At 54.2% G+C, this 26,692-nt stretch overlaps 2 protein-coding genes across 2 annotated transcripts; both read right to left on the bottom strand.

Annotated features, from left to right (window-relative positions):
- Positions 1 to 8,262: 8,262 nt before the first annotated feature.
- On the bottom strand, positions 8,263 to 15,788 carry LOC136135363 (cystatin-8-like). Its single transcript, XM_065893255.1, is given in 4 exon segments — positions 8,263 to 8,346; positions 11,513 to 11,580; positions 15,558 to 15,599; positions 15,602 to 15,788. Coding segments are annotated over 4 exon segments (381 nt in total).
- Positions 15,789 to 22,015: 6,227 nt separating this feature from the next.
- Positions 22,016 to 25,724, bottom strand: LOC136135362 (probable cystatin-15). Its single transcript, XM_065893254.1, has 3 exons — positions 25,530 to 25,724; positions 23,079 to 23,189; positions 22,016 to 22,162 (listed from the first exon to the last, which is right to left on the bottom strand). Exons 1-3 carry the CDS (start codon positions 25,722 to 25,724, stop codon positions 22,016 to 22,018), a joined length of 453 nt encoding a protein of 150 aa, XP_065749326.1.
- Between the last annotated feature and the right edge of the window lie 968 nt (positions 25,725 to 26,692).

Below are 26,692 nucleotides of genomic sequence, written 5' to 3'. Positions count from 1 at the left end.
GGAGGGGAGACAGCCCCTGGGCCCTCTGGGCACGGCCCCACTCCCCTCCATCCCCCGCAGCCGGCTCACCCCAGCTGCTTTGGGGTCATCGGCAATGGCAGATACTGACTGTTCCAGAAGCTATTGCCCCTAATGAAGCCTCTCATTCTGCCCCTGACGGTTGGAACTGGGGTTCCAGGAGAGGCTGGCTGGTGCTTCTTACCCCGGCTGCCTTAAGGGGTGCGGCCAGAGGGCAGGTGGGACGCACGGGGCGCACTGCAGGGGCAGGGTGGTTTTTAAACAACTTTACTGAAATATAATTCTCATACCATACAATTCAACCATTTAAATGTGTGATTCAATGGCTTTTAGTATCTTCACAGTTTTACATCCAAAACCACAATCAGCTTTCCCAGCAAGGCTGAACCTATACCCTCCCAATCTCCCTGCCTCCTTCCAATCCTAGGCAACCTCGAATCTGCTTTCTCTATAGATTTACCTATTCTGGACATTTCCTATAAATGGGATCATACTGTATATGTTTTGTGGTGTATGGCTTTCTCTTAGTATGTTTTCAAGGTTCATCCACGTTACAGCATGAATTGCTACTTCATTTCTTTTTATCCCTGAATAACTTTCCTTCATGCATGTGTGTCCTGTGTTTCATCTATCCATTCACCAATTAGTGGACATGGGGGTTTTGACTACTTTTTGGCTATTATGACGAACACTGCTACAAACTTTCATATTTGGGCTTTTGTGTGGACATATGCTTTTATTTCTCTTGGTATACAGGTCAGAGTGGAATTACTGGGTTACCTGAACTCTGTATTTAACTTTTTGAGGAACTGCTAGATGGTTTCCCAAAGGGGCTGCACCCTTTTACCTTCCCATCAGCGGTGTATGAGGGTTCCATTCCTCTACATCCTTGCCAGCACTGGTTACTATCTCTCTATTTATTTATTTATTTATTTACATTTTGGCTGCGTTGGTCTTAATTGCAGCATGTGGGATCTTTTGCTGTGACGGATGGGTGGGATCTTCATTGCAGCACATGGACTTCTCTCTAGTTGTGGCGTGCAGGTTTCCTCTCCATTTGCAGCACGCTGGGTCCAGAGCACGTGGACTCTGTAGTTTGCAGCAGGTGGGCTCTCTAGTTGAGGCGCTCGGGCTCAGTAGTTGTGGTGCGTGGACTTAGTTGTCCTGTGGCATGTGGGATCTTAGTTCCCTGACCAGGGATTGAACCCACGTCCCCTGCCTTGGAAGGCAAGTTCTTTACCACTGGACCACCAGGGAAGTCCCACACTCTCTGTTTGTGATGATTGCCAGCCTAGTGGGTATGAAGGGAGACAAGTGGTTAGACTTTGACAAATGTGATGCAGAACATTTTAATTTCCATAATATCAAAGAGCTCTTGCAAGTAATTTTTAAAAAGACAAAAATCCAATAGGAAACTTGGAGAAAAGTAATCAACACAGAAGTCACAGAAAAAGAAATATAAATGTCTTTAATACATGTGTGAAAATATGCTTAGCTTCCTTAACAACAGAAATTCAAATGAACCCAACCATGAAGTGTCACCATTCTCCTACACTTTGGAAAAAAGTTAAAAAACAATGACAGTGTCTGGTTGATAAGGTGCCTCCATCAGCATTGGTGGAGTAAGAACCCACTGTCTTTGCTCAGGGTGATTTAGCAATCTCTGTTAAACGTTTAAAAGTTACATAGTCCTCAACACATCCACATGCAGGATGTCCCACAGAAATATTTGCCTACATGCACAAAAGGGCATGGGGACACAGTTTCTTCTTGGCTGGAGTAGAGTAGTTATTACCTAAATTTTTCTGTCTTTATAGACTGCCCCTATCCTGGACCTTCAGCTGGAGAGAGCAGGCTTGGGGTGGACAGAGGAAAAACACAACTGTTTACAAAATGACATCTTCACCAACTTTGTCAGCACAGATCAGTTTCGACATCCTAGGCAGGGTTTAGGTGGAGGGGAGGGACTCCCCGTGGGTACTTGGTGTGGAGGGAGCTTCACAACCTGTATCAGAAGCTGTGCTTGGGGAGGGAGGGGGATCACACTGACACGGGTCCCAGTCAGAAGCTTGGGGGTGCTGAGGGGTCAGCCGAGGGCCTTGGCCCCTGTCGCTCCACAGTTCTGGCCATCAGCACTTTCTCCACTTCTTCATGTGGACCATTGCGTCTTTGTCGTTCTGGTATAAACCGTGGGAAGCAGATCAAGACAAGCCTTGGACTCCTCTTCTACCCGGATCGATACAGGTGAGCCCTCCTCGGCAGCAGTTCTGGAACCATTCGGGCTGTAGGGCCAGATAGCGTTACTGAAATGAGTTGTTTGGTGATTTATTTCCCCTTTCTGCAGGCCTCCGTCCCTCCACTCTGAACCACACCCCCAAAGCTCTCCACTGTCCACCTAAAGTCATTCCGCACCTGCAGGATTGAGGGTCTGCCGGAGGCGGGGAGGCCAAGATCTCTCCCTGGGAGAGGCCCCCATGAAAGGCTGTGCTGCTGAGGCCCAAACTCCGCCATGAGGGAGCCCTGTTACGTTCAGGCCAACACCCTCGAAAGCAAAGAGCCTGGAAGGGAAAAGGGCCCATCACCTTTCTCCACATCCACATTAGCTGGCTGCTTGCCAAGGCAGGTGCTGAGCAATGACAGCAGAAGCTAGGATGGCGCCCAGCCCATCTGGACTCACAAGAGGCACCGCCGAGGGCCAGACACCTGGCTCCAGTCCTATGCCCGTCCTCACCCGCACTCAGCCCGGCTGTGTGACATAATTCCTGCCTGGTTCATCTCATTCGGCAGTTCTTCTTATAGCAATGCCCTTAGGTCTTGCTCCAGGGGTGGCTGAATTGGGAAAGATCCTGCAGAAATCACCCTCATTTCATCACAAATCCCCTTTTGTCAAGAGGAAGGCCACGGTCCAGTCCCCAGCACTTTGGAGCAATCCCCTGATCTGTGGCCTGGCTCTGGGCCTCTCTCGTGGGTGAAGTTTGCTGTGACACTGAGCAAGGTGAAGCTGGGTCCACCACACAGCCAGTTCCATCTTGGCAATGGTCACAGTCCCACATTCTTGCTTTTTCCACGGGCAAGGTGAGGGTGAAAGAGTGATGGCAGAAGGGGCTTCTCGGCGTGTGCGCAGGGGGCTGGCCTTGAGGCCTTGAGGCCTTGAGGTTCCCGGCCAGGAGGCGCAGTCAGGGTTCTGGAAGCAGAGCAAGCCGGCCACTGGGCATGTGCACACCTCGGGTTGAGCCCATCAAGTCCGACAGCTCGGGGTCCTGTCCCTGCAGTGTCCGTGGTGGGAGCCCATGTAGAGCCGGAGACCAGCTCATTGCCATTGGCAATTCTTTTCCTGAGAAAGGCCCCCAGGTTCACGTTCCTGTCCTCACGGGGGGATCGGTAAACGCTGCCGGCACGCCTAATGTCCAGATAAGAGCTGGGGACTCGCAGACCCAAGACCTCCCCATCCTCTATTCCAAGGACCCTCTGCTCTTTGGGCAAGAACCTTGCAGTCTCTGTTTTGGCCCTGGCCTACTTTGAAGTTGCAACAATTAAACTCTGTGTCAGCCGAAGAACAAATGACTGTAGAACTAATGCCTTTGAACTCTTTGGTGGGACAAGGCTGACAGTGAAAAGTGGGAGGAGGCAACAGAGGCCAGGGCTCAGGTCTCTGCTGCCAACTGTCCCTAAGGCCGCTAGCCGGCCTGATCCCAGCAGAAACCTGCAAATGTGTCGGCACATGGATAGCAGAACCGTCAGCCTCCCCCGCTGTAACGGACGTACATGCCTCCGACCCAGCACATCGCCTGGTCCTACCGAGCCAGCAGGCATTCTGTCCTCCAAGATGAAGGCTAGAAGACTGAGGGCCCAGTTATACCGTGAGGGCTTTGAACTAGAAGGTGGCAGCGTTGGGACAAGAACTCCATCTTCTGTACTGGCCTGTGGCTGTACCCCTGCCCTCGAGGTGCCAGCAGCCTAGAGCTCAGACATGCTGGTGTCCGGGAGTTGTCCCACAGCTGACCCTGCTCCTGGCCTCACTCCCCTGGCCAGGGGGCTCCGTGACTCAGCCAGGACTAGAGACTCGTTTCCTCATGCTCAGACACACTCATGCCCAAGAAGGGAGGCCGTTAGCTGGGACTGGTACCCAGGTAGCCAGGATCTGCCCGCAGGATCTGTAAAATGCTGTGGGGAGAGGGCCTGCCCCCCAAGCCTGGCCCCGAGCTCCTCTGCAAGTGCCCTGCTGTCCTGGGCCCCTCTGTCCTCTGTTCCCCGTGGCTTCCTGGGCTCCCATCCTTCCACGGCTCAGCCTGGGCCCACACATACAGCCAGAAGTCAGGAGGCTGTCCGTCACGGGGGGCAGCCCCACCGAGGGTGGGGACATGGTGCGTGAGTGCCCATGTGGAGTCTCCGCCGATGGGCAGGGGGCCCAGGGTGGGCCATGGGTGGGCAGAGCAGGTGAGCATAAAATGCTCGGGGCACAGTGGGCGCACAAAGGCACAGTCCGGTCCCCACCGGCATGGTCACCAGCCTGTAGAGGGGCCATCCAGGCCCTGCAAGTTGCCTCTCCTTCCAGATGATCCACACTGGTCTGCGGGAGAGGGTGGTTCCCCAGGGTGGCAGGGGGAGCTGAAGAGCCTCTGGCTGGCCCTAGGTGACATCCACGGCAGTGCATTGACCTGGCCCTGCAGGCCCAGCAGTAGCCTGGTGATTGGGGCAGAGACGGGCTTCTGTGCCAGGTATGCTCAAGTACACTTGACGGGCCGTTGACTATGGGAGGAGGGAAATGCCCTGCTCAGTTTGGCTTTGGGACAACACTTGCGGGGTGGTCCTGGCTGAGACTGGAGATGCCAGGAGGTCAAACTGGAGGGGTTTATGGCCAGGCTGGTGCAGCAGCCTGCCTCCGTCCAGGACCTGCCGATGAATCGGGGAGCCCTCCACGGTGGACGTGAGGAGAGCTGGCAGGAGTGCCCTTCACCAAGGAAAGCAGCCTGCGGGCAAGGGACCCCTGGACCACAGAAGGCCCGTCTCACCCCCTGGGCCTCTGCTCCGGCTGCAGCCCCACTTCTGCTTACTCTCCTCTCCCCTGGCTGAGCCCGTTGTTCTCGGGAGAGGACCCAAATCTTTATCCCATGTGCCTTGGAAACAGATCAGCCTTGTTATTTCATTCCCAGGGTCGGAGGGGAACAGCTACTTTGCTAGCCTGGGTCCATCCTAGAGCTCCAACGTGGCCACCCCACCATCCCCTGCGCAGGGTGGACACTGGTGGCCGCTCCGTACACTTTCAGTGCCCGTGTCTTGACCCTTTGTCCCTGACTCCTCTGGAGACCCTAGAAATGCACCTCCTGTGTCTACATGTACCTACCACATGGAAAGGGGAACACCACCCACTAGGTGCACGTGGGTGATGAGTCCGTGCCCCTCCCCATGGGCTCTCAGTCCAGCAGGGCCTGGGAGCCAGGCGGTCCCCACGCTGGCCTGGGTCAAGGCTAGCAGACCTGGGGTGTGGTCAGTGGTGGGGCACGCAGTGGACATGGCAGAGCTGGGACAGTGCTTACATCTCTGAGACCAGGACCAGGCTGCACTCTCCCCACAGCCCACTTGGCCCTTTCCCAGGTTGGAGGCCTTGAGCTCCCTGCTGCTGCTACCCAGGTGATCCCCGGAGCACCCACCCCTGGTCCTGGCAGCTCTGGCCTTGTTTCCCACTGGCCTGCGGGGTCTCCACAGCCCGGTCCAGGATTGGGCTAAATGGATTCCTTGTTCTCGCAGAGGATGGCCATGACTGGTCACCAGCTGGAAAGGCCTTGGGTCTCTGCAAGGATAGGGGCAGGGCAGAGGACGGGACCCCCAGACCAGTCCTGAGGTTGGGCAGCCTCCGAGGCCACGTGACCAGTCTTCTTGGGCGGCATTTCCTTGATCTCTGTGGCCTTCCAGGGCCCCTTTGCTCCTGCGTCCCAGACTGAGGCGGACAGTGTTGGGTCCAGGGTGCAGGGGGGCTTCAGCAGAATGGAGTAGAGGCTGTAGGGAAGTGAGTGAGTGAGTGTGTGTGTGTGTGTGTGTGTGTGAGAGAGAGAGAGAGAGAGAGAGAGAGAGAGACGCCAGTAACATCTCAGCAGAAAGGACATGAAACCCAGCAAGGGAAAGAGAGGCCGCCTGACATCTTATTTCATGTGAAGAAAGAGAAAATGAAAAGAAGAGACTTGGAGAGACAGGTTAAAAAGAGGTGAAGTTAGATTAAAATTTGATATAAGTTAACACAAACTTAGAAATAGGCCTGTACGGGGTATCTCTGTCCACGTGGGAGGAACACCTGTACCAGCGGGGTGGCAGTCACCCCGCCCCCAGCACATCCGGCTAGCCCCGCACTGTGCCCTGCCCGCTTGCTGCAGACACCGGATTCCTGCGGATCCCACCCAACTGTCCAGAAGGAAGGACCATCCCAAGAGGTTGGTCCCAATAGGCTGTCTTTCCTAAGGCGCCTACATGTGCCTCGTGAGCAGGGGGGGATGCGCCGCTGTGGTCTGACCTGAGCACCGGGGCTGGGTAGTGGGTCTGCTGCTCTGCAGGAAGCATCCCACCAGGGTATCTGGGGGGCACTTTTGGATGGAGCCCTCCTGGCCTGAGGGGAAGAGTAGTTTTTAATCAGGATAAGTGTATTAGGTCCAAGTGATGTTAAGCCTGTTTCAGGTCCAAATCCTGGGCCCTTACCTGGGGGGGGCTCCTGGGGTTGGGGGCAGAGCAGGAGTTGTGTCGGAGGAGAGCGAGGCACACATGGGTGGGCTGGGAAGAGAGACTTGGGGGGCTGACAGGAGGGAAGAGACAATCAGAGGAGAGGCAAGGGCTCTGCAAGGTGAATGCCACTTGTCCCCTGTCACCCCAGGGGTCACCCCAGACACCATGCCGGTGTCTCCAACCGTGAGACCTTAATTTGGAGGAACCAGAGACAAAAGAAGTGGCCTTTGAGTCTCGAGGCCTCATTCTGTCTGGGGCAGGAATGCTGAATCCCTGCCACCCACCAGGCCCTGAGGTGAAGCCCTGAACGCTGGAAACACAGTTGGTCTCCCAAATTGTACCCAACACCACGTTTAAAACAGCCTACTTAGTTTTTAAAAATCTAATTGTGGTAAATACATATAACATCTCCCATCCAAACCATTTAAGTGTATAGTTCAGTAGTGCTGAGTATATTCACAGTGCTGTGCCACTGATCTCCACAAGCTTTTCATCCTGTGAAATTAAAACTCTATCCATTAAAGAATCCCCCTCAGACACACCTTTTTTTTTTTTCTTGCGGTACGCGGGCCTCTCACTGCTGTGGCCTCTCCCGTTGTGGAGCACAGGCTCCGGATGCGCAGGCCCAGCGGCCATGGCTCACGGGCCCAGCCGCTCCGCCGCATGTGGGATCTCCCCGGACCGGGGCACGAATCCGCGTCCCCTACATCGGCAGGCGGACTCTCAACCACTGCGCCACTAGGGAAGGCCCAGACACACCTATTTTTAATGATTGCTTTCTTTGAGGAAGTTTCATCTCCTGTTATCATCTCTGCTTGTGTACTTCCTTCTCCACATACCCCCATCTCTCCTCAGTCTCTCTCCATACACACACACACCTGCACACATGTGCACCCACAGACACTTGTGAACACTGAAGCTTCCTTTGAAGGTCTTATTGTCCTCACCCCTCTAGATCTGTGACCACTGTTGACATTTACATAAAGAGAAACACAAATTCTCCCAATTCACAGACCCCCCAAGGGGAAGACTGCTGCTTCTGCCAGGGGGTCTCCCAGCTGCGTCCCCCTCATCTCCCACCAGTGACCCATCCACTTGGGACCCAGGGAGAAAGGGGCCTCAGGCCAAAGGAGGCTTCCAGAAGGAACCTGTGAGTACCCACTGCGTTCAGCCCTCTGTGGGGCAGGGCACGGGGCGTGGGGGGGGTGCGGATTACCAGATCAAAAGGAGATTCCTTCCCAGGGGTGTGGTGGGAAATGAAATCAGACCACACCCCACCCTCTGTGCTCAGTGACAAATGTTCCTTATTCCTGGGGGCGGGCCATCATGCCTGCTAAAGGCAAGTGGCCTCCCGTGAGGCCAGGAAGGAGGACTTGGTCTCGCTCATCTTTCGTTACCACCTAACATGAATCTAGAAAGCAGAACAGCAAGCAGGGGGACATGTATGAGGAAAGCACGCTGGTAATGGCTCACAGGCCATTCATTGCTGTTTCACAGACAAAGGAAGGGATGGTGGTAGGAGCTCCAGAGCCCCTAGGCATCCACACACTTCTTCTTCATCACGGTGAAATCGCTGTGCCACGGGAGTGTGCCCACCAGAAAGGTGCACATTTGGCTCTGAAAAAGACCACCACCACAGCAAAGTCAGCAGTGTGCCAAGAGGAAGAGAAAAAAAATGGCTCTGTTGCCAGGTGTCAGCTTAGGAATATGTGGGAAGACGGGTCATCACCCATCAAGGAATGCCCCCAAGAACCAGCCGGCTGGAGGCTGCAGACCTTTGTAGCCACCAGCAGGTACCTGGAGGGGTATCTGTCCCTGTCCCTCCCATGGATAGACAGCAAATATTAATACTCATCATATTTTGGTGGGAGATCAGATGTAACCTTGATTTTATTTTGAATTCTCTTTAATATTTTCTACAATGTAGATTGTATGCAATTCTATGCCATGTATAAACTAACGTAGGTCATTTTAATAATCAAACAATGCCTTTTGTTCTAACAACAATGTCAGGATAAGAGCAATTTAGAGAGTTCTAGGACCTAACATATCTTTTATTCCAAAGACCCCTTCTCTCCCTTTCCAAATGTCATTGACGACTTCTCTGGTGGCGCAGTGGTTAAGAATCCACCTGCCAATGCAGGTGACACGGGTTCGAGCCCTGGTCCAGGAAGATCCCACATGCCATGGAGCAACTAAGCCCGTGCACCACAACTACTGAACCTGCGTGCCACAGCTACTGAAGCCCGTGCGCCTAGAGCCTGAGCTCCACAACAAGAGAAGCCACGCAATGAGAAGCCTCCTCACCGCAATGGAAGAGTAACCTCTGCTCGCCGCAACTAGAGAAAGCCCGTGCACAGCAATGAAGATCCAACGCAGCCAAAAATAAATAAATAAAATTTTAAAAAGCCATTGAAATGACAAATGAAATATTCTATGTGTGGGTGATAGACGGATGAGTGAGGGGAGAGAGACAGATGAACAGGTCGGTAGCAATCCTGGAAAAACAGCAAAGGGCATCTTCAATAATTGGCTGGAAACACTGGGGCATTTCAGGAGCTAAGAGGCAAACGGTGTCAGAGAGAATGGCGTTAGGTCTCCACTGAGTTCTGCACACATGCAAAGGAGTATTATGGGGGCCTCATTGCCCACAAACCAACAAAATACCAAGTCAAAATGTTTTTATAGGCAAATTACATCAAGCCTTGAGAACCCAAAGCTCTTTTGGTCTTTAAACTGATCTAGATCACAGGAAAAAATGGAAAGCCCCCATTCTCATTACACCAGACCACAGAAATCCTGAAACCAAAATATAGCTGAGAAATAAATTATAACCCAAACTTACCTACTAAATAGCCTTAAAAAAATACCAGCAAATTAAAAGCAGCTGCATAGTAAAGAGTTACTGTCCCTAATGCAGTGATTTTCAGCATTCCTGTGACATGAAGTATGTGGATGTCAGTACCCGGACATTCTGATTCAGTAGGTTTGGGGTCAGGCCATGGAACGTGTGTGTGCCCGTGTGTCCGTGTGTGCACCACACGCTCCAAGCCATTCTCTAGGGAAGTTTGACTGTTTAATATATAAAAGCAAAATTCCTAAATGAAAAGTGGCACATCGATCCCTCTGTATTCTAAGAGACAAGTGCGGACACCACCCATGCCACTGCTCCCTTCCAGCCCGGGCCCCACGGAGTGTCTCCACAAAGGGAGGTGACAAGAAGAAGGGGCTGTCCTGCCATCAACGAGGTGGTGACTGGAGAACACCCCCACACACACATGCATAAGCACGTCCACAATTGGCCTTCAGGAATCGCACCCCGCACTCAGAGAGACCCAGAAATTTGCCATAAAAGGGACAGGGATGCCAGGTGTGCATGTCCACAGCAGGTTCAACAAAGCTAATCAGGTCAGAGGAACAAGGATAGTCCCCTGCCGTGCCCTTGTGCAGAAATCGTCCAGAAACCTTGCTGAAGAGGCAGTCACCAAACAAGCCTGCACACCGGTGACCTGTGTATCTGTCACCACCTTCAGTCAGCGTGGATGAGAACTAACCACGCCATTCAAAGAAAGTTATATTTATAGAAAACCAAAAAGACACGTGCTCCATATTCCAGACACGTAAGGATGACTCAATATTATTTGAATTTATTATAGTAATGGGTCAAAAAGAAAAAATTATTCAATACACTTGGTAGATACTGAAAGAATAATTGATAGAAGAAAACATTCTTAATTTAAAAACTAACTCTTGGGGCTTCCCCGATGGCGCAGTGGTTGAGAGCCCGCCTGCCGATGCAGGGGACACGGGTTCGTGCCCCAGTCCGGGAAGATCCCACATGCGGCGGAGCGGCTGGGCCCGTGAGCCATGGCCGCTGAGCCTGCGCATCCGGAGCCTGTGCTCCGCAACGGGAGAGGCCACAACAGTGAGAGAGGCCTGTGTACCGCAAAAACAAAAAACAAAAAGCAAAACACACACGCACACAAAAAAAACCTAACTCTTGGTAAAGAGAGAGTTGGAGGAGCTTCAGAAAACAACACTTGATACAATATTTAGTAATAAGGTATAAATACTGAAGAGAATCCCATTAAATCCCCCAGGAATAAGAGAGAATGCCCAGCATTACTCCTCTTCAGCATTATTCCAAACACTTGGAAAGAAAGGAACAAAGTTTTCATTATCGATAAATGTGGGCTTTAAAACGTGTGCTTTAAAACCGAGATGGGCCATGGAAACCTTACAGAGAATAAAAGAGCTTCCTGAAGACAAGTTTCCTTAATTCTCTTTAATATTTTCTACAAACAGGTAAAAAGCGACAACTTTCCCTTATCCACAATGCTCCCAGTAGAAAATATAAACTTCAACCAACCATACTTGTACTACCAGGAAAAGATAAATAAAACTAACATAAAAGATAAGATGGCATCAGACACGCTCCCTGCTTGACTGTTTGTCCTTGAAGGGCCTGTATTGTGCTGGAAATGATGGAAATTGTTCATGGTGAGCTCCCAGAGGCTGTTTTAGACTCCTGTCAATGGGCCCTTGTGGTGCCCGTGCAGTGGCTGCCTGAAGCGGCGGTTCTGAGCATGGTCCCAAGGCCAGAGCAGCAGCCCCGGACCCCAGCCTGGGGAGCTCGTGAGGATTGCCAGTTCTTGGATTCCTCTCCAGACCTACTGAATCAGACTCTTCAGGGGGAAACCGCGCCACCCAGGTGTGTCAAGGTCGCCAGGTGATTCTGACATGGCTCACGTGAAAGACCACGGGGGTGAAGGAAGGAGCCCACCTTCAGGGAGCCCGGGGCCTTCACCAACCTCAGAGGAAGCCCTTGGATGAGCCCCGGGCACTTCCACCCTGAGTCAGAAATACAGGCTTGAGGCCAAAAGCCCCCAGGCTATGTCAGACCCCTGCTGAGAGCCTGGGGCTCTTCCCTGACATTTGTGGAAACCATGGCTGAGCCTGGGAGGGTGGGGACACCACTTAGCCTGGTCACTGCTTGATCTCCAGCACCCAGAATAGCGCCAAGTGCCAAGTAAGCTTTGATGAGCGGCTGAGTGAACGGACTCCCTTTTGTGCCTTCACAAGGATGAACGACTGTGGGGCTGGCAACAGCCGGGTGGTGCATCAGGGTCCAAGAGGGCAGACTCCCAGTGAATGTGTGTTAGCGAGTTTTCCTGCACCAGGAGCCTGGAGGGATGGAGTCCTTGCAATAAGAGTGACCTTGACAGCACCCTGTCCCTAGGACAAGGGGTCCTCCACATCCTGCTGCCCTGCACCCTCTGCTCTGAAGGCCACAGGGCTGACCACTTCTGGGGTGAAACACTGGGACTGATGCCGACCTCAAGGAGAGGGTCTGTGTACCCCAAGTTCTGCCTGGGGCTCAGAGCAGCCAAGACCATTGCAGCTAGTTGGCTTGTCACCTACCTTTTCCAGTTTGAAGTTTTCCTTAATCATGCTGGAAGCTTTCTGCTGTTGGTGCGGGCTATTTCAGCATGAATAAAGTATTCCAGACGATCTGTGACCTACTGATTAGCAATCATGCAATTTTGTCCAAAAAAGCTTTTTCTACTTTTTAAGTTTCAGCTAACCCTTAACAAATTGCTCTCACTCTCATTCTCTCTCCCTATCTCCTCCTCCCCTCTCCCCCTCTCCAAATATATCTTTAGGGGATGGCCTATAATGCCCACCACACACTGATACCACCACCTGGAGCTGGATGCCCTAGGGAAGGCTCCATCCAGCCTGGGGCTTTCTTGAAGGCAAGACCTTCTACTTCCAGAACCTGGGCTCTCCTGGGCCCAGGATATTACCAGTTCACGTGTGCCCCATGGGAACAGGCCCCTCGACCACATAGGACCCCCTCCCTGAGTCCCTTCCCACACATAACCCCCTCAGATTCTGTCATCTGAAATCCCTGCCCTTTGGGACTTCCCCACCCAAAGCCCCTCCCACCACCCCAGGGGCCCATGTGGCCGGGGTTTGTCTTCCTGTTCTCTAAGTGTTTAGGAAGCAGAACAGCTGTGATTGACAGAATTTGCTAACAGTTGAGTGAGTTAAAGGCTGCTCACATGTCCGTGTAAATCTGCTCCCATCTGGTTTTAAAAGATTACAGCAGGATTTAGAGATGGCCAAGCCCGCCATCCAGCAAATCCTTCTCCTACCAGCTCTTGGAATCACAGAAGGAATAAGGGCCCTCCTTCCGCAGTGGTGTTCCAGCCTTCGCAGGTGGGGCCCCTGGACCGGCAGCATCAGCATCACCAGGGAACTTGATGGAAATGCAGGACCTCGACCTACTGAATCAGAAACTCCAGGGGTGGGCCCCGCAGTCTGTGTTTGAACAAGCCTCCAGGTGATTCTGATGAACAGTGAGGTCAAAAAAGATGACAGGGCTTCCTGCTGGCGCAGTGGTTGAGAGTCCACCTGCCGATGCAGGGGACACAGGTTCGTGCCCTGGTCCGGGAAGATCCCACACGCCGCGGAGCGGCTGGGCCCGTGAGCCATGGCCGCTGAGCCTGCACATCCGGAGCCTGTGTTTCACAACAGGAGAGGCCACAACACTGAGAGGCCCGTGTACTGCAAAAAAAAAAAAAAAAAAAAAAAAGATGACAGCAGGAGATGAAATGTGTGTCTGCAGCTTGGGTCCAGGTTCACCTGGACTCACGCTATTTTGCCAGGCCTTCCCTCGCTGCCCACTCCAGCCTTTAACAAGGTCGTATGACCTCTTAGTTTCTTTCCAAAGAACTAACAAGGGTGACCGGACTGTAGTGGGAGAAGCTGGTTAGCCAGCTGGCGGCCGACCCCGGGCTGAGACGGGGGCGTCGGGCGCTAGAACGCGCACCCCTAACAGCCGTCCCCACTCCTCCTACCTCCCAGAGGTCCCGGACTCTCTGCTCATCCGGCCACAGGCAGGAAGAGGATGGCTGTGTGCTGATTCCAGGGAAAGGGGAACCTGAGAACTCACATCCCTTTCTGGAGGTGGGTTAACCAGAGTGACAGATCCAAAGCCCGTATCTGATCACATGGATCCCAAGAACTCCATGTCCTAATGTTTCTCTGGCTTTTCATCCTCCTAGGGTGGCCTGAAAGTCTTGCCCACAGCCTAGGAGGCCTGGCTTGGCCTGGTCACTGCCCACCTGTCTGGCTGCTCACACTGGCTCCTTAGGGTTGCTGAAATGGGCCACGCTCCTTCCTCCCCTCCCCCACACCCCTAAACCCTCCCACTCCCCTCCTGCAGCAGATGTTATGGGTGGGGCCCCAGACACCGACCCACACTGTCACTTCCCGGGGCTCTCTGTTGCCAGCAGAAGCCAAGGGCTCCTGGAGCAGCTCTTAGCCTGAGAGTTTGTGGATGAGGAACCCAGCTCCTCTCCTGCAGGTGGCCCAGCTCTGCAGTGCTGCCCCCTCTCCCCAAGGCCCCAGGGACCCTGAGCCCAGATGCCCTTGGTTGTCACCTGCTCAGTGGCTCCCCTGCACTGGTCCCTTCCCTGCCCCCTCTCAATCCTCTCCAGGCTGCCTGGTGCTTCCTGGATGGCCTCTCAAATAAACCACTTCACTGGAACACTAGCACTAGGGTCTGCTTCTGGGGACCCCCCCAAAACCACTGCCCACCAGCCGCCTTCCCCTGTAGCCCATCTGCCCTCGGGCTGCACGTTCATCTATCCCTGGGGAGGTGGTGCTCAACCATGATTGTGTAGGGGACCCAGGTCCCACACAGGGATCCTCACTTAATTGGTGAGGGTGCGGCCAGTGCAGGAGGGGACTCACCAGCTGTCTAAGGAAGCCCACTGACGCCTGGCCCCAAGCGCCACGCCACAGACAGCATCCCAGCTCTCAGGTCTGGCTTAGTGGTTTGTCTTCTAATTGATCCCCTTGCTCCCTAAAGGCTGTGATCACCTGTGTCCATCTCAGCCCCATCTAGAGCGGCTGGCACGGAAGGGCTGCATGCCCATGATGCATGGGTACCAAAGGGGAGAACTGTGAAGGGGGTGTGGAAGTTACAGGACCCGGGAGCCTTAACTTCAAAGGGCGGCAGGATTGCCCCTGACGGAGTGTGCAGCCATCTGCCTCGTGCGCTGGGAACACCGTGTTGATGGCTCACTTGTGCCCGGAGGTGGGATCACGTGTAGACCGGCCCCTCTCCTGCCAACGGAGGCAGTGTGGAGTCCAACACCTGGGGTAAGTCTTTCTCAATGGCCTGCCTGCCGACTCTCTTTACAACTCATCCCTGCAAGCCTCCTGTGAAGTTATGCCCCAACCACCCAACTGAGGCTGGAAGTCAGTGGAATTTCAACGCCGAGGGCTTCTTCTTGGACTTGGCATGTGGGGCCGTGTGGAGCATCACCCACATGGGAATCAAGTGAGCAAGGTCTCCCAGCCTTGGGCCACCTGAGGCCCTGCGAGGAGGGGGTTCTGTGGACAGAATGTCTCCACTGACACTAAAGAAATGTAGGACTGACAAAAGGAAGGAATCTGGGAGGAGGCACTATATGAGCCTATCTATTCGATATCAATCCATATTCCATGGGATGTGGATAGATTGAATGTTGCCTGGGGCTGCATTATTACAAAATATTCATGGCGCTCAACTTGTCTCCCAGCCTTAGCAAACATGGATCACAGACGTGTGATTTGCAGTTTGGGAATTAACTGAGTTCACAGGTTGGGGCCCCTCGGACAGAGGTCGCAGCACGTGGAGTAAAGACGCTGGGCATGGAGCGCTCGAGTGTCCGGAACCGCTGGGTCCCAGTGATGTTTACACACCCTCTCTCTCAGCCTGGCTTCAACCTGTGCTGCTGGGAACAAATATGCAAATTGGGAGGAAGCACCCTTACCGCGCAGCTGGACCTGCGGCACCTTGACCACCTGGAAGAGGATTTCTCCTTGCTCTCCTTATTGTATTCCTGCACAGCGAACCACAGACACTGCTTCACGTTGCCACTTGAGGTGCGGATGGTCCTCGATTCCCTCAACACCTTGCCTGGGCTCTTGGATAGGAATGTGCTATCCACCAGGACCCCCAGAGTCTGGTCACGGTCCCTCCTTCCGGGTGCACAAGTGAACATCCTCGTCCTCCCAGGGCTGGAGCTGTGGGTAGGGTGGGGTGACCGTGGATGCCACTACAGGTCCAGAGATCTTACCCTGAGAACATCAGCCCAGCTGGATGAAGACAGAACTGTCAGGGTCACCTGGTGGGGCTCCCCCTGTCTTCCAAGGAGCCCTGCCCACGAGAAGCCAGTTCAGGAGTGCCCCAGCCACCCCAGCATCCTGCTCTTCTCCTCCTGGGTGGCTCTGTGGCTCCAGGCAGAGCGCTTAGAGCTGGCAGGCCCGCACCTACCCTGTGAGCCTCTCCTCCCACTCCGGTTTCTGTGTCTCAGGCCTGTAAGATGTGGCTGTGAAGGGTGTGGCTGCCCTGAGGTGTCCTGCCCTGGCCCTGTTTCTAGTCTGCTCCCCCTCCTGTGGAGGTGGGTGCCCCAGCCCGGGGTTCTCCCACAAACCCAGCACTTTTAGCTGCATCTAAGCCCTGGTCTGGGGCCTCCTCGTTCCCGAGCCCTGGTGTGTAGTCACCTTCTGAGTCCATGCCCTGCAGGGAGGTCCCACGTTGTGATGTAATCCCACACCGGTGACCCTGTCTCAGTGAGGGTACCTCTCCCCTGCTGGCCACTGGCCCATGGTCCTGGCAGCTCACACAGCAGGCACGCCCCTCCTGCTTCTGCCCTCGGGGCAGAGGGCCCACCCACGCCGTGACCCTGGCTTCCTAAGTGCCTGGCCTCTGACTCCCTCCTCTGGAGCCCCAGCACCACCGTCTGCTGTCCCGTCCTCCAGGGAGCAGTGGCCACAGCCCACCCTGCGGCTCAGGCGTGCACCTTAGTGGGAGGGGGCGTGGGCACCCCTGGGCTCTTGGACGTTCCTGGAGGGACAGAGAGGTGGGCATTGGTCCCAGGATGTTAAGGTTGATGGGCTCCTGACACTGGGCTATGTATGGGAAACCGCTGCATACATCTGGCTGCTGGAACCGTTGCTGGGTGGGAACCCTTCCTCCACGTTGTACTTAAACTGTCGGAGGTTTGGTTGTTTCTCATTTTCAGCTGCTACAAACAGTGCTGTAGTGGACAACACTTTTCCAATATCTTTGAAAAATTATGCAAGTACTTCTGTATAATAAAAGACAGAGAGAGAGTTGATGCAAAAGCTTAACACGAATTTATATTTAGTATAAACGGTCGATTGTAGGCCACTTACTAGTACAGTTGACTCTTGAACAAGGCAGGGGTGAGGGGCACCGAGCCCCAGTGCAGTCAAAAATCCACGTGTAACATTTGACTCCCCCGAAACTTAAGTGCTAATAGCCTACGTTTGACCAGAAGCCTTACCAATACTCTAAACAGGTGACTGACACATATTTTTTCATATTCGATGTATCATATACTGTATTCTTGCAGTAAAGTAAACCAGAGAAAAGAAAATGTTATTAAGAAAATCATGAAAAAGAGGAAATTCATTTACAGTCCATATATGTATTTATTGAAAACAATCCATTTATAAGTGGACCCGCCCAGTTCAAGTCCGTGTTGTTCTGAGGTCAACTCTAATGTATTCATGATTTTTGAATTTGACTGCATACTAAAAGCACCAGAGAAGTTTAAGAGGTTCCCACCTTTAGTAAATATACAAATGCACTATGATATGAATAAAAGAAGCCTATGACGTTGACTTAAAAACTAAAGAATTCTCAGCCATGTTGGAAAATGCTTATTTAAAAAAAGTGATGCGCGAGATGCAAAACACTAAATACTGGTGAATCTCTTTATTGCCTGTCTTTCCGCACGAGAAATAAAACGGACTTTCTAAGGGTAGGGAATCCTTCCCGTCACGCAGCATGACGCCCCCAGAGCCTGGATCCAGGCTGAACACAGAGATAACATGTCAATATTTGTGGACTGAGTGAGAGATGCTTTTGCTTTGATGACAAAAACATTCATTTCTGACTTTTCTTTATATTGTTTCAAGCATTACTTCAATCATTAGGAAAAAAGGAAAATAACCTTAGCAAAGGTATGATGGTATGTAAACAAAAACAGGGTTAGAGCGAAGGGCAGTTCCTGTGCTCATGGCAGAAGATCGAAGAGGAACCGGGCCTGAGCGCTGACAATTTGTCACCTCTAGGGATTTAGCCACACATGTCCCTCGGCCCCTGGGATCAGGAGGCCTCAGGCGCCATAGCACAAGGTCTGACCCAGGGGAGACCCCGCTCTGGGGGCAGATTAAGCTCCAGAGCCCACAGTGGCCTCTTCCTTGGGCCTCCACGTGCCTCCTGGGATCGGGGCACCCGGTCCCAGTGCTGTCATGGCCGAGAATGTAAAGCAGACAGGCCTTCTCCTATGCTCAGTGGTTCCCACAACCCAGGGAAACACGGGTGAGGGAGGGCCCTCGGGAGGGTAGCCCGTGCAGGTTGGCAGGCACCCGAGGCCCTACTGGGCCCCTCAGGCCGGGGTGTCATGGAGGGCAAACCCCAAGACCCAACCTGGCAGATGCAGAGCCCGCTTCGAGGGTCATCAGTGCATGGAGTCCCCTACCCCCATGTCCTCCAAGGCTGTGCTGATGGAGTAACCCCACCAGCTGCCCCTCAGCCCTTTCCCCATGAACTACCAAGTTCAAAGCACCTGCTGGACTTTTGTCTGACTCTAGGGTGCATTTGAGGTTTTTGTTTGCTCGCCTTCTTTTTTCTTATGAAGCCTAGTTGCCCAAAGTCAGCTTAAACATCATCTGTCTTGGTTTGTGGCACTCCTGGCATTGGTCCACGCATAGCTGTATGACGCAGTGGACACCCGTGCATCCATCACGCAAGCCGAGAGCTGGAATGTTATCAGTCTCTGACATGTACTCCTCAGCCGCCCTGTGACCCCACTCTGGATGCTGCGCTTCTCATCCCTGCCTTTACTCAGAGCTTCATCACCAGTGTCCGCAACCCTGACATGTCCAGTTCTGCTGGGTTTTGTACTTTGGGAAAATATGAGTATCCATCATGGCACATGAAGCCCCGGGACCTGGGCTGTCCACTCAAGGGTATGGTACCAACTGTTGCACACGGAAGCATCACTATGGTCCTCAAGCCCTCCCTGGTTAAGACTAGCCCAGCTGCACGCTTAACCCTGACTTCCCAGCCTCCCACTGAGGTGGGCCTGGCACATGGCTGGTTTCCACCTGTGCCGTGGAGGTGGAGTTGACAGCGTCAGGACGAGGTGTGAAGATTCCTCCTACTCTCGGGTGGTCACTCAAGGTGAGGGGTGCCCTGGGGGCACCTAGCCTGAGAACACGTGGTGTGGGAGCTCCTAGCGTCCGGCAACCTGGTCTAGGACCTATTAAAGGTCTAGCTATTTGGAAACACCTAGTCGAGGCCCCAGAACAGGTGGAACAGGCCTGTCCCCACTCCAGGGCGAGCCCAGCTGTGCTGATCTGAAGGGAAGCCACACAGCCACGCCTCTGGGTCAGCCTCAGACCCATGACTTGATAATGGACTCTTGCTGTGACGCACTGTTGAGGTCAAAGGGGGTTTATAGAGCAGCATTTCTGTGCCAAGAGCTGATCGGTGCACCAAAATTCACCAAACTGAAGCGATATTTCTAGGGGTTGGATATTCTGTAGAAATATGTGGTTACTGTTGTTGATTTTGTAAAAGAACCAAATATTATGCCCCTAACACTCTCATAAGCCTTTGAACTTCACAAGCATGTGCAAACACACACACACACACACACACACACCATCAGCACGTTGATATTACCTAGAAAAGTTTAATTCTGGGCAGCTCTGAACATAATAATGCCCCTATCCTGCATGCCTGTCAGGAAGGAGCAATGCTTACTGCTATGTGTCCCCGATATTTTCAGGCTGCTTCTTATACAGCGAGAGCTCATTGACACAAAATCTTTGCATTGTGTCTTCCTTTAATTTTGGAAAATGTATCTCCATTATTTCTTCAAATATTTCTATCTTTTTCCTTTTCTCTTCCTTTGGTGTTCCTAGGTTCGCAGTTCTACAGATGTTTGTACTTGAACTTCTATCCTTAAATCACCCGACTTTTCTCTCCCTTACCTTCTCATCCTTTCCTGCTGCCTCTGCACGCATTCCCCAGTGCTGAGACTTGGATTAAGGAGGAGTCTCAGCATGTGTATCCCAAAGGGCCCTGCTTCTCCAAACCAGGTAATCCCAGAAAACATTCTGGGTTTTGTGGAAATCAAGAATTTCTAAAATACGTGTCCATTTTTCTATTGTGTTTTTCTACTGTGTATATTTTCACTCCCTACTGATTTTTGATGACTAGTGACTAGGCTAAATCTGGAGCGGTTCCTCCAGGACACGGTGACACAGGACAGGCCACTCCTGGTTGTGACTGGCCTTAGGGAGTGGGGCATCATCCCCAACCTGTTAACATGGGTTTGCCAATGAAAACAGTGGTGGGCATAAAATTCACCAGCCCCACCAAGACCCTCACATGGCCCAGGACCCTCAGCTCGGTGAACGGGCCATGGTTTTAACCACATATTCCCAGACAGCGGGAGCCAGAGGCAAGATATGGGCCACAAACAAATTATCCTCACTGCGGTTCACACGCCTCGAAATATTGGGCTTCCTTAGGAAGCATTTCCCAATCTTGGGCACAAGTGCCAACCACCTGGGGACTTTGTGTGTTTCTGACATCAGGTAGCAGAGATGGGGGGAGTGGGTCTCTAGGAGATGAGTGAAATGAAGCCACTGGGGTTTCCAAAGAGGAAAAAGAATGACTTATAATGAAACGGAGCAGATGGCAGGCCTTCCCCAGGGGAATGGGGGTTGGGCTAAAGATGCTGACCTGTGAGCAGAGCCCACTGGCCCTCAGGGCAGGGCTGTTGTTCCTGGGCCACCGTGTGCGGCCCAGAGCAACAACCCTCAAAACTAACAGCTCTAAGCCAACGGTGGGCAACAGGCTGGCTTTGCTGACCATAAGACTCACCCCGTCAGTGTGTACATGCCCCTAGCAGGGCGTGAAGATGTTACAGACTCTACACACAGGCTGGACAAGGAGCCAAAGCTGACCCAGGCCGCTGTCTCTGTGACCTGCCCCATGGAGCTGTCCTCAGTGGTCCTGGGAAATGCTGTCCCATCAGCACTGATGACCACGTCAAGGGAACCAACTGGCCAGGAAAAGATAGACTAACCACCCTGGACACACAAATCAGATCCCCAAACTGAAAAGTCGTAGGGAAGACCCCTCAGCCCCTCCCGCTGAAGTCCTCCTCCAGACAGTGTCCCATGGCCTCTCTGTCCCACTTAGAGCCCCAGGCCCCCATTCCTTGGCCCCTCCTGGGCTGCCCCCATCAGGACCCAGGAAGAGAGAGGTGCTCACGGGGGGCTCTGTCAACTCAGGGCCTGTCCCAGGGCTCGTGATCAGTGTTGACGGCCATGGAGACCCAGGCTGGGTGCCGATGGGGGGCGCAGGGGTCAGGGAGCATGAGGGGAGGCGTGACTGGAGCTGTCATCTTCTGAGCTGACCCCTGACGCCCTGAGAAGATTTCTCGTCGGTCAGGCAGCTCCAGGACAGACGCCCCGATGGCGATCCACAGAGGACAGAGCCTTCTGTCATCTTTGTCACCCACCTCCCACCCCTGTGCCTGGGCGTCAACCCAACACCACCACCGCAGGAGGGCCACTCACTGTGAATCTGGCCTCAGAGATGGACACAGAAGGGACACAGGTGACTGTTGTCTGGCAAAACTGTCTGGATTCCTTTTGAGTGGAATGGATGCGGGCCTGGAGAAATTGGAGGATGATGAACAAAGGAATGGAAGAATAGATGGATGGATGGATGGATGGATGGATGCATGTTTGGATGGATGGATGAAAGGAGGGATAAATGGATTGATGTATGGTTGCATGGATGATGGAAAGATGGATGGATGCCTAGGTACATGGATGGATGCATGGATGATGGAAGGAGGGAAGGATGGATGCATGCATGCATGGATGGACAGATGATGGACAATTGGAGAATATATGAAAGAATGAACGAATGAGTACACACACCAACCATGAGGACCCTGCAAGAACCAGGAAGGGCACCCTCCCATGAGCTGAGGAGTTTGTTTGACTCAGCACCCTGAACCCACAGCCAAGGTGAGAACAATGGTAAATTCTCCATCGCTTGTCACTGGCAGCAACGTCCATGGAAATAAACCAACAGGGAGAATGCAAAACTGACAGGGACCCAGAATGTGCTCTGAGATGCCTTTAATTGCTCTGGTGCCACGCAGACCTAGGACTCCAGACCCTCATTCTTCAGGAGAAAAGGAGCTGCTGTGGGAGTCGGGAACTCCTCCCCCCATTTCTGCTGGCAGGTGCTGTTCAGGAGGGTGAACTGGGTAAACCATGGGCGTGAGTCCACAATGAAAGTGCAGTTCACCTGAAAAAAGTAATTTTATGTAAGACATAAAATCAGAACAATGTAACAATGAGAGCGCTTAGCAGGAAGGACTTAGCAGGAGCTCAAGGTGCATTAAGAACTAAAGAGGAAAGAAAAGCAGAATCCAACAGTGGCCTGGAGCTGGGCTCCAGAGCTCTAGTCTCCACCATCAAGGCAGGCGCTCCTGAAAGGGTGTCTGGTGGGGCCATCGCTTGCCCTTCAGGGTCCCCCCCCCAGGGCATGTGACTCTGCCTGAAGGGTCTCTGCCCCTTGAGCTCTTAGGGGAGCCAGCAGACTGCCCAGGAGATGGCCCAGAATGTGCCCACCCCGCCATCAGCTGCAGCTGCAAACCCACCCCAAGGAGAGGCTGCCCTAAGGCTGGGGTCCGGGGAGACCCCAGCCCCACTGAGGGCATCACCCTGACTGAGGCCCATCCCCAAGGTTTCAGTCCAACGCACCAGATGTCAGTTCATAGGGTGATGACAAGCGGTCTGACTGACCGGGACTCCTTGCCACCCAGGAGACCAGAGGGAGGGGTGGGGTGACCAGCAAACTAAACTGTCCTCCTGTCCAGAGGAATCGGAGCAAAGGAAAGAGGTCCACAGGGAGAACAGCGTCCTCCTGGACCTGAGTTCTCAGGAAGCTGGAGGCTGGGACCCGGGGAGGCACCATCCAAGAGGGAAGGGCCCATGGGGGTCTGTGGGGTTCTCTGGTGGGCCAGCCAGACTATGAGCACAGGGCCCAGCTTGCTGCTGTGCTGGGGAGCCCTGGGACCTGGTGGGGAGGAGCCAGGACCTGTCATTCTGCCCCAGGGTCATCCCTGAGGCCTTCCAAGCCTCCTGTCATAGACCCTTCTTGACATTATTTTTCATTCTCTGAAGATTTGTGATGCTTTTGGTTGATTTTATCCTCAAACCTTTTTCTGTTCTGGGCCTTCTTGCAAGGGGCAGTTGTCAATGTCTTCGTCGTGTTTTTTACAAATTGTGCGGCCCAGCTCCAGGTCCATTAAATATGTCCAGCTATACTTCTGTCAAGGAGAGATTGTAGAAACTTCTGTGAAATACTTTGCAGTAATGAGAAAAACACAGACAACCAAGTAGAAAATGGGCAAATAAGTATGAATGTGCACATGTGTATAAATTGGGACAAACCTAGGTGCATTTTTCTTATTTTTAATTTATGTATTATTTTAATTTTTCATTTTAATTCTCTACTCTTCCTACAAAAAGATGTCCCTCAGTGCAGCTCCAGCCCTGGATTCTTCCCTGCCACCCTCCTGATAGCTGGTACCCAGGAGCCGTGTCATGAGTACATGGCGGTGGGGCGGGGGGTGGTCACTGGAGGTAGGGCTCCGGCGCTGAGAGCACACGCACAGCACACCTGACATGAAACCCAGCTCTCAATCCTCCAGACACACGGAGGGCATCGCACGGCTCCTTCTAGGGAGGCGGATGGGGGTGCTTGTCCACCGAGCCGCCCTCAGAGCTGCCCTGTCCCTCGGGGTTAACACAGATAGGATTTCATCCCCTACAGAGAGGTCGTGAAAACTCGGAAGAACTCCAACACAGAGAGGAATGTAACCGGAAACTTCCATAGGGAGGAGCACGGCCCTGACCTGGAATTGTCTAGAAAGCTGGCTTCCTTAGGGGCTCAGGAATTCCTGCAGCTGATGCCACCAGCCACACACACACACACACACACACACCCATGCCCAGCCCCTTGCACTGCCACTGGACCCTGGACGAAGATAGGCTTAGGGCAGTGGGGGGCAGGGGGTGGCAGGTCAGTCCACAGTGATGCTCGAGGGGCCCTCAGCCTCCACAGGTCCAGGGCTGGGCGTAGCCCAGCGAAGGGCCAGCCGGTCAGCAAATGAGGGCCCTTGAGGGAAGCCAGGGCCGTCTGCGCAGGGAGGGGGCCAGCCTCCAGTCCCATCAGGAGTGTGTGCAGCGGGGGACCTTCACATCAGAGCCCCGCCGACCCGGGCCACCTTGGGGCTAGCCATCCGGGGCCAATAATGGGTCTGGGCTCAAGACTGTTGGACGACAACTAATCCAGACAAAGTATCTGGGGCGGGGGAGGTACGAGCATTGGTGGGAAAGCGCTGCACAGCCAGGTGCTAAGGGCACCCACACTCCCATCAGGTCCCCCCCTTCCCCACCTTGATGCTCTGTAACCCATGGCCTTCTTTCCAGAACTGCCTCGGGAACACTGACTGTGACGGACTCAGCCCGGCCATCTCCCTGTCTCCCCCGCCCCTCACTCTGCTGTCTGCCCACCTGCTCAGGACAAAGACCTGGGGTCTGTGCCTGATCCCCGCCCCACTACATGCCACGTCAACCTCCAAGCTGACTCAGAAGCTGGTTTTCCTCTGCCTCCTGGCGTCCAGGGCCCAGCTCCTACACCCTGGTCTCAACTTGACCCCAAGACGCGGAGCCCACTGCTCCCACGGGGTCCAGAGAGATGCTGGACAAAGCTGAGCGACCTCCTTCCACGAGTCCCTGCTCCTCTGAGGATAACATCCTGACCCAGCCCTGGCACGCGCCCACCCTGCACGCCCACCTCTCTGAACCTCCTTCCCTGAGACACTGGCCCACAGCCCTCAGGCTGGCACCGCTGGGCACTGGCAGCTCACCCTGGTCCAGGAACCTCTCCGGGGCTGCCCGCCCTTCTTGTCCCCAAACCTGCACTTGGTCGGGTCCTTCCAGGAGCGCCCGTCATGAAGAGCGCTTCCCCACGCCCCCATCCCCCACCCCTCAGCCCTGTGGTCCTACACTGACCGCTCTTGTCCAGGTCTTCCACTATCTCACCTGAAAACTTAGGGCCTGTGTGCTTCTCACCACCAGTGTAACAGCCCCACGAGGTCACGCCCTGTCTGCCTCTGCTGCCTCCGGCCAGGCCTGACCCACGGCGGCCACGTGGTCAAGGCCGGCTCACTTCACGAGGGGCCTCAGCCCAGCATCCAGGCAGTGATCCTGGCAGCTGAGGCCTGCGATCGGCTCCGCTCTGCACCGCCGGCCCTTCCTGGGCTTTGATGTCGGGGCGCTGCCTCCGCTCCGTCTGTCTCCCTCCTCACCTGCCCTCTGCCTCCCTCTCCTTCTCTCCCTGTTCCAAGCGCTAAGCTAACACATCAGAAACTTGGAGCCCTTCTATTTTGGTACCTTGTATTTTTAAATATCCTTGACCAAATGAAACATCCCTTACCTTTTCCTGCAGACAGCGGACGGCCCCTTTCCCCGACCCCGGGCCCAGCTTCAGGAAGAAGGTGGAGCCGCAGACAGGGAGCCTCCCTCACCCTCTGGCCCCCACTCCCCACCCCCACCCCGCAATCCGACCCCCATCCCCCATCCCCCACTCCCAGCCCCCTCACCTTGCGCTGGCTCCGCCCCACCCAAAGCAGCTTGTAAGCGTTCTCATCTGGCTCGTGTTCATTGAAGTGAAACACAGCAAACTCCACACACAAGCGGAAGTTGTGCATACTTTTACTGATGTCCTCAAACTTCCAGCTGCAGACATGAGGCCCCAGAGCAAGAAGCCCCAGGAGCAGAGACAGCTTCAGGAGCATGCTGTCCGGCACTGGCCTGGAGGCCGGCAGTACTGTGGGCCGCCCTCCCCAGCTCCCCAGCCAGCGCCGCCCGGCCCTGCGCAGCCCTGTGCTACTGGCCGGGCCCTCGGCCCAGCTCCTCCTCTCTGTCCCTCCCGTCATCACCCGACGGGAGGCGGTGGCGGGGGAGTGTCCCAATTTCCACCCCTCATCACGTAAACCTTGAGCCCAAGGACATGCAGGCTCCGTTCCCCCTCATCTCCAGGGCATCCCCAGCTCAGCTTCGGCAGGGCCTTGGTGAGGGTCTCAAGCCCACTAGGCTTTGCCCTCATGGCAGTGCCTCCCTGGGCTGGCAGAGTCACGGGCACTTAGGAATGCTGGTGGGTCCTGAGTCCCGGGAGCCAAGGAGAAAACCAGATCTACCTCTGACCTTGGCTGCAGCCAATGACCTCAGGGCACAACGGGAAGGTCCAGTGACGGACAGCATGGGGGCCGGGGCACCATCCTCTCCACCACCACTGGCACCTGCTGACGTACATGACAGGAGGCCTGGCCATGCTTGGCAGTGGGCAGGGGACAAGGGGTAAGCCAGCCAAGGCAGGGGCTCTGCTGGAATGGATGTGAGCGGTAGCCATGGGCAGGAGGGGTTCCAGGGCTGGGGAAGGTCAGGCCCTGCCTTGCCCCAGCCAATGTGCATTCTCACACAGATCTGCCATCTGTGGCGCTGTGGCCTCTGCCGTGTGGCCGTGTCAGGCTCTTCTCACGGGAACCGTGTTACTGATGTGCCCTGCCTGGGGTGCACACCAGGCCGTGGGATCGAGCGGGCCGGGAGAGTGGGATGTGCTGCCTGTGGACGTGAGATGCTCCACACTGGACATGGGGGAGACGGACTCCTGTATGTTAATGATAATCCCAGAAAGGATGCGGGGCCTGGGCCATCACCATGGGGACAGGTTGTAGGACAGGACTGGGGCTGCAGTCAGCCTCTG

The sequence above is a fragment of the Phocoena phocoena genome, chromosome 15, assembly GCF_963924675.1.
Source record: "Phocoena phocoena chromosome 15, mPhoPho1.1, whole genome shotgun sequence".
In the NCBI taxonomy this organism is placed as follows: domain Eukaryota; kingdom Metazoa; phylum Chordata; class Mammalia; order Artiodactyla; family Phocoenidae; genus Phocoena; species Phocoena phocoena.
This window is presented reverse-complemented; position numbering and strand designations above follow the sequence as displayed.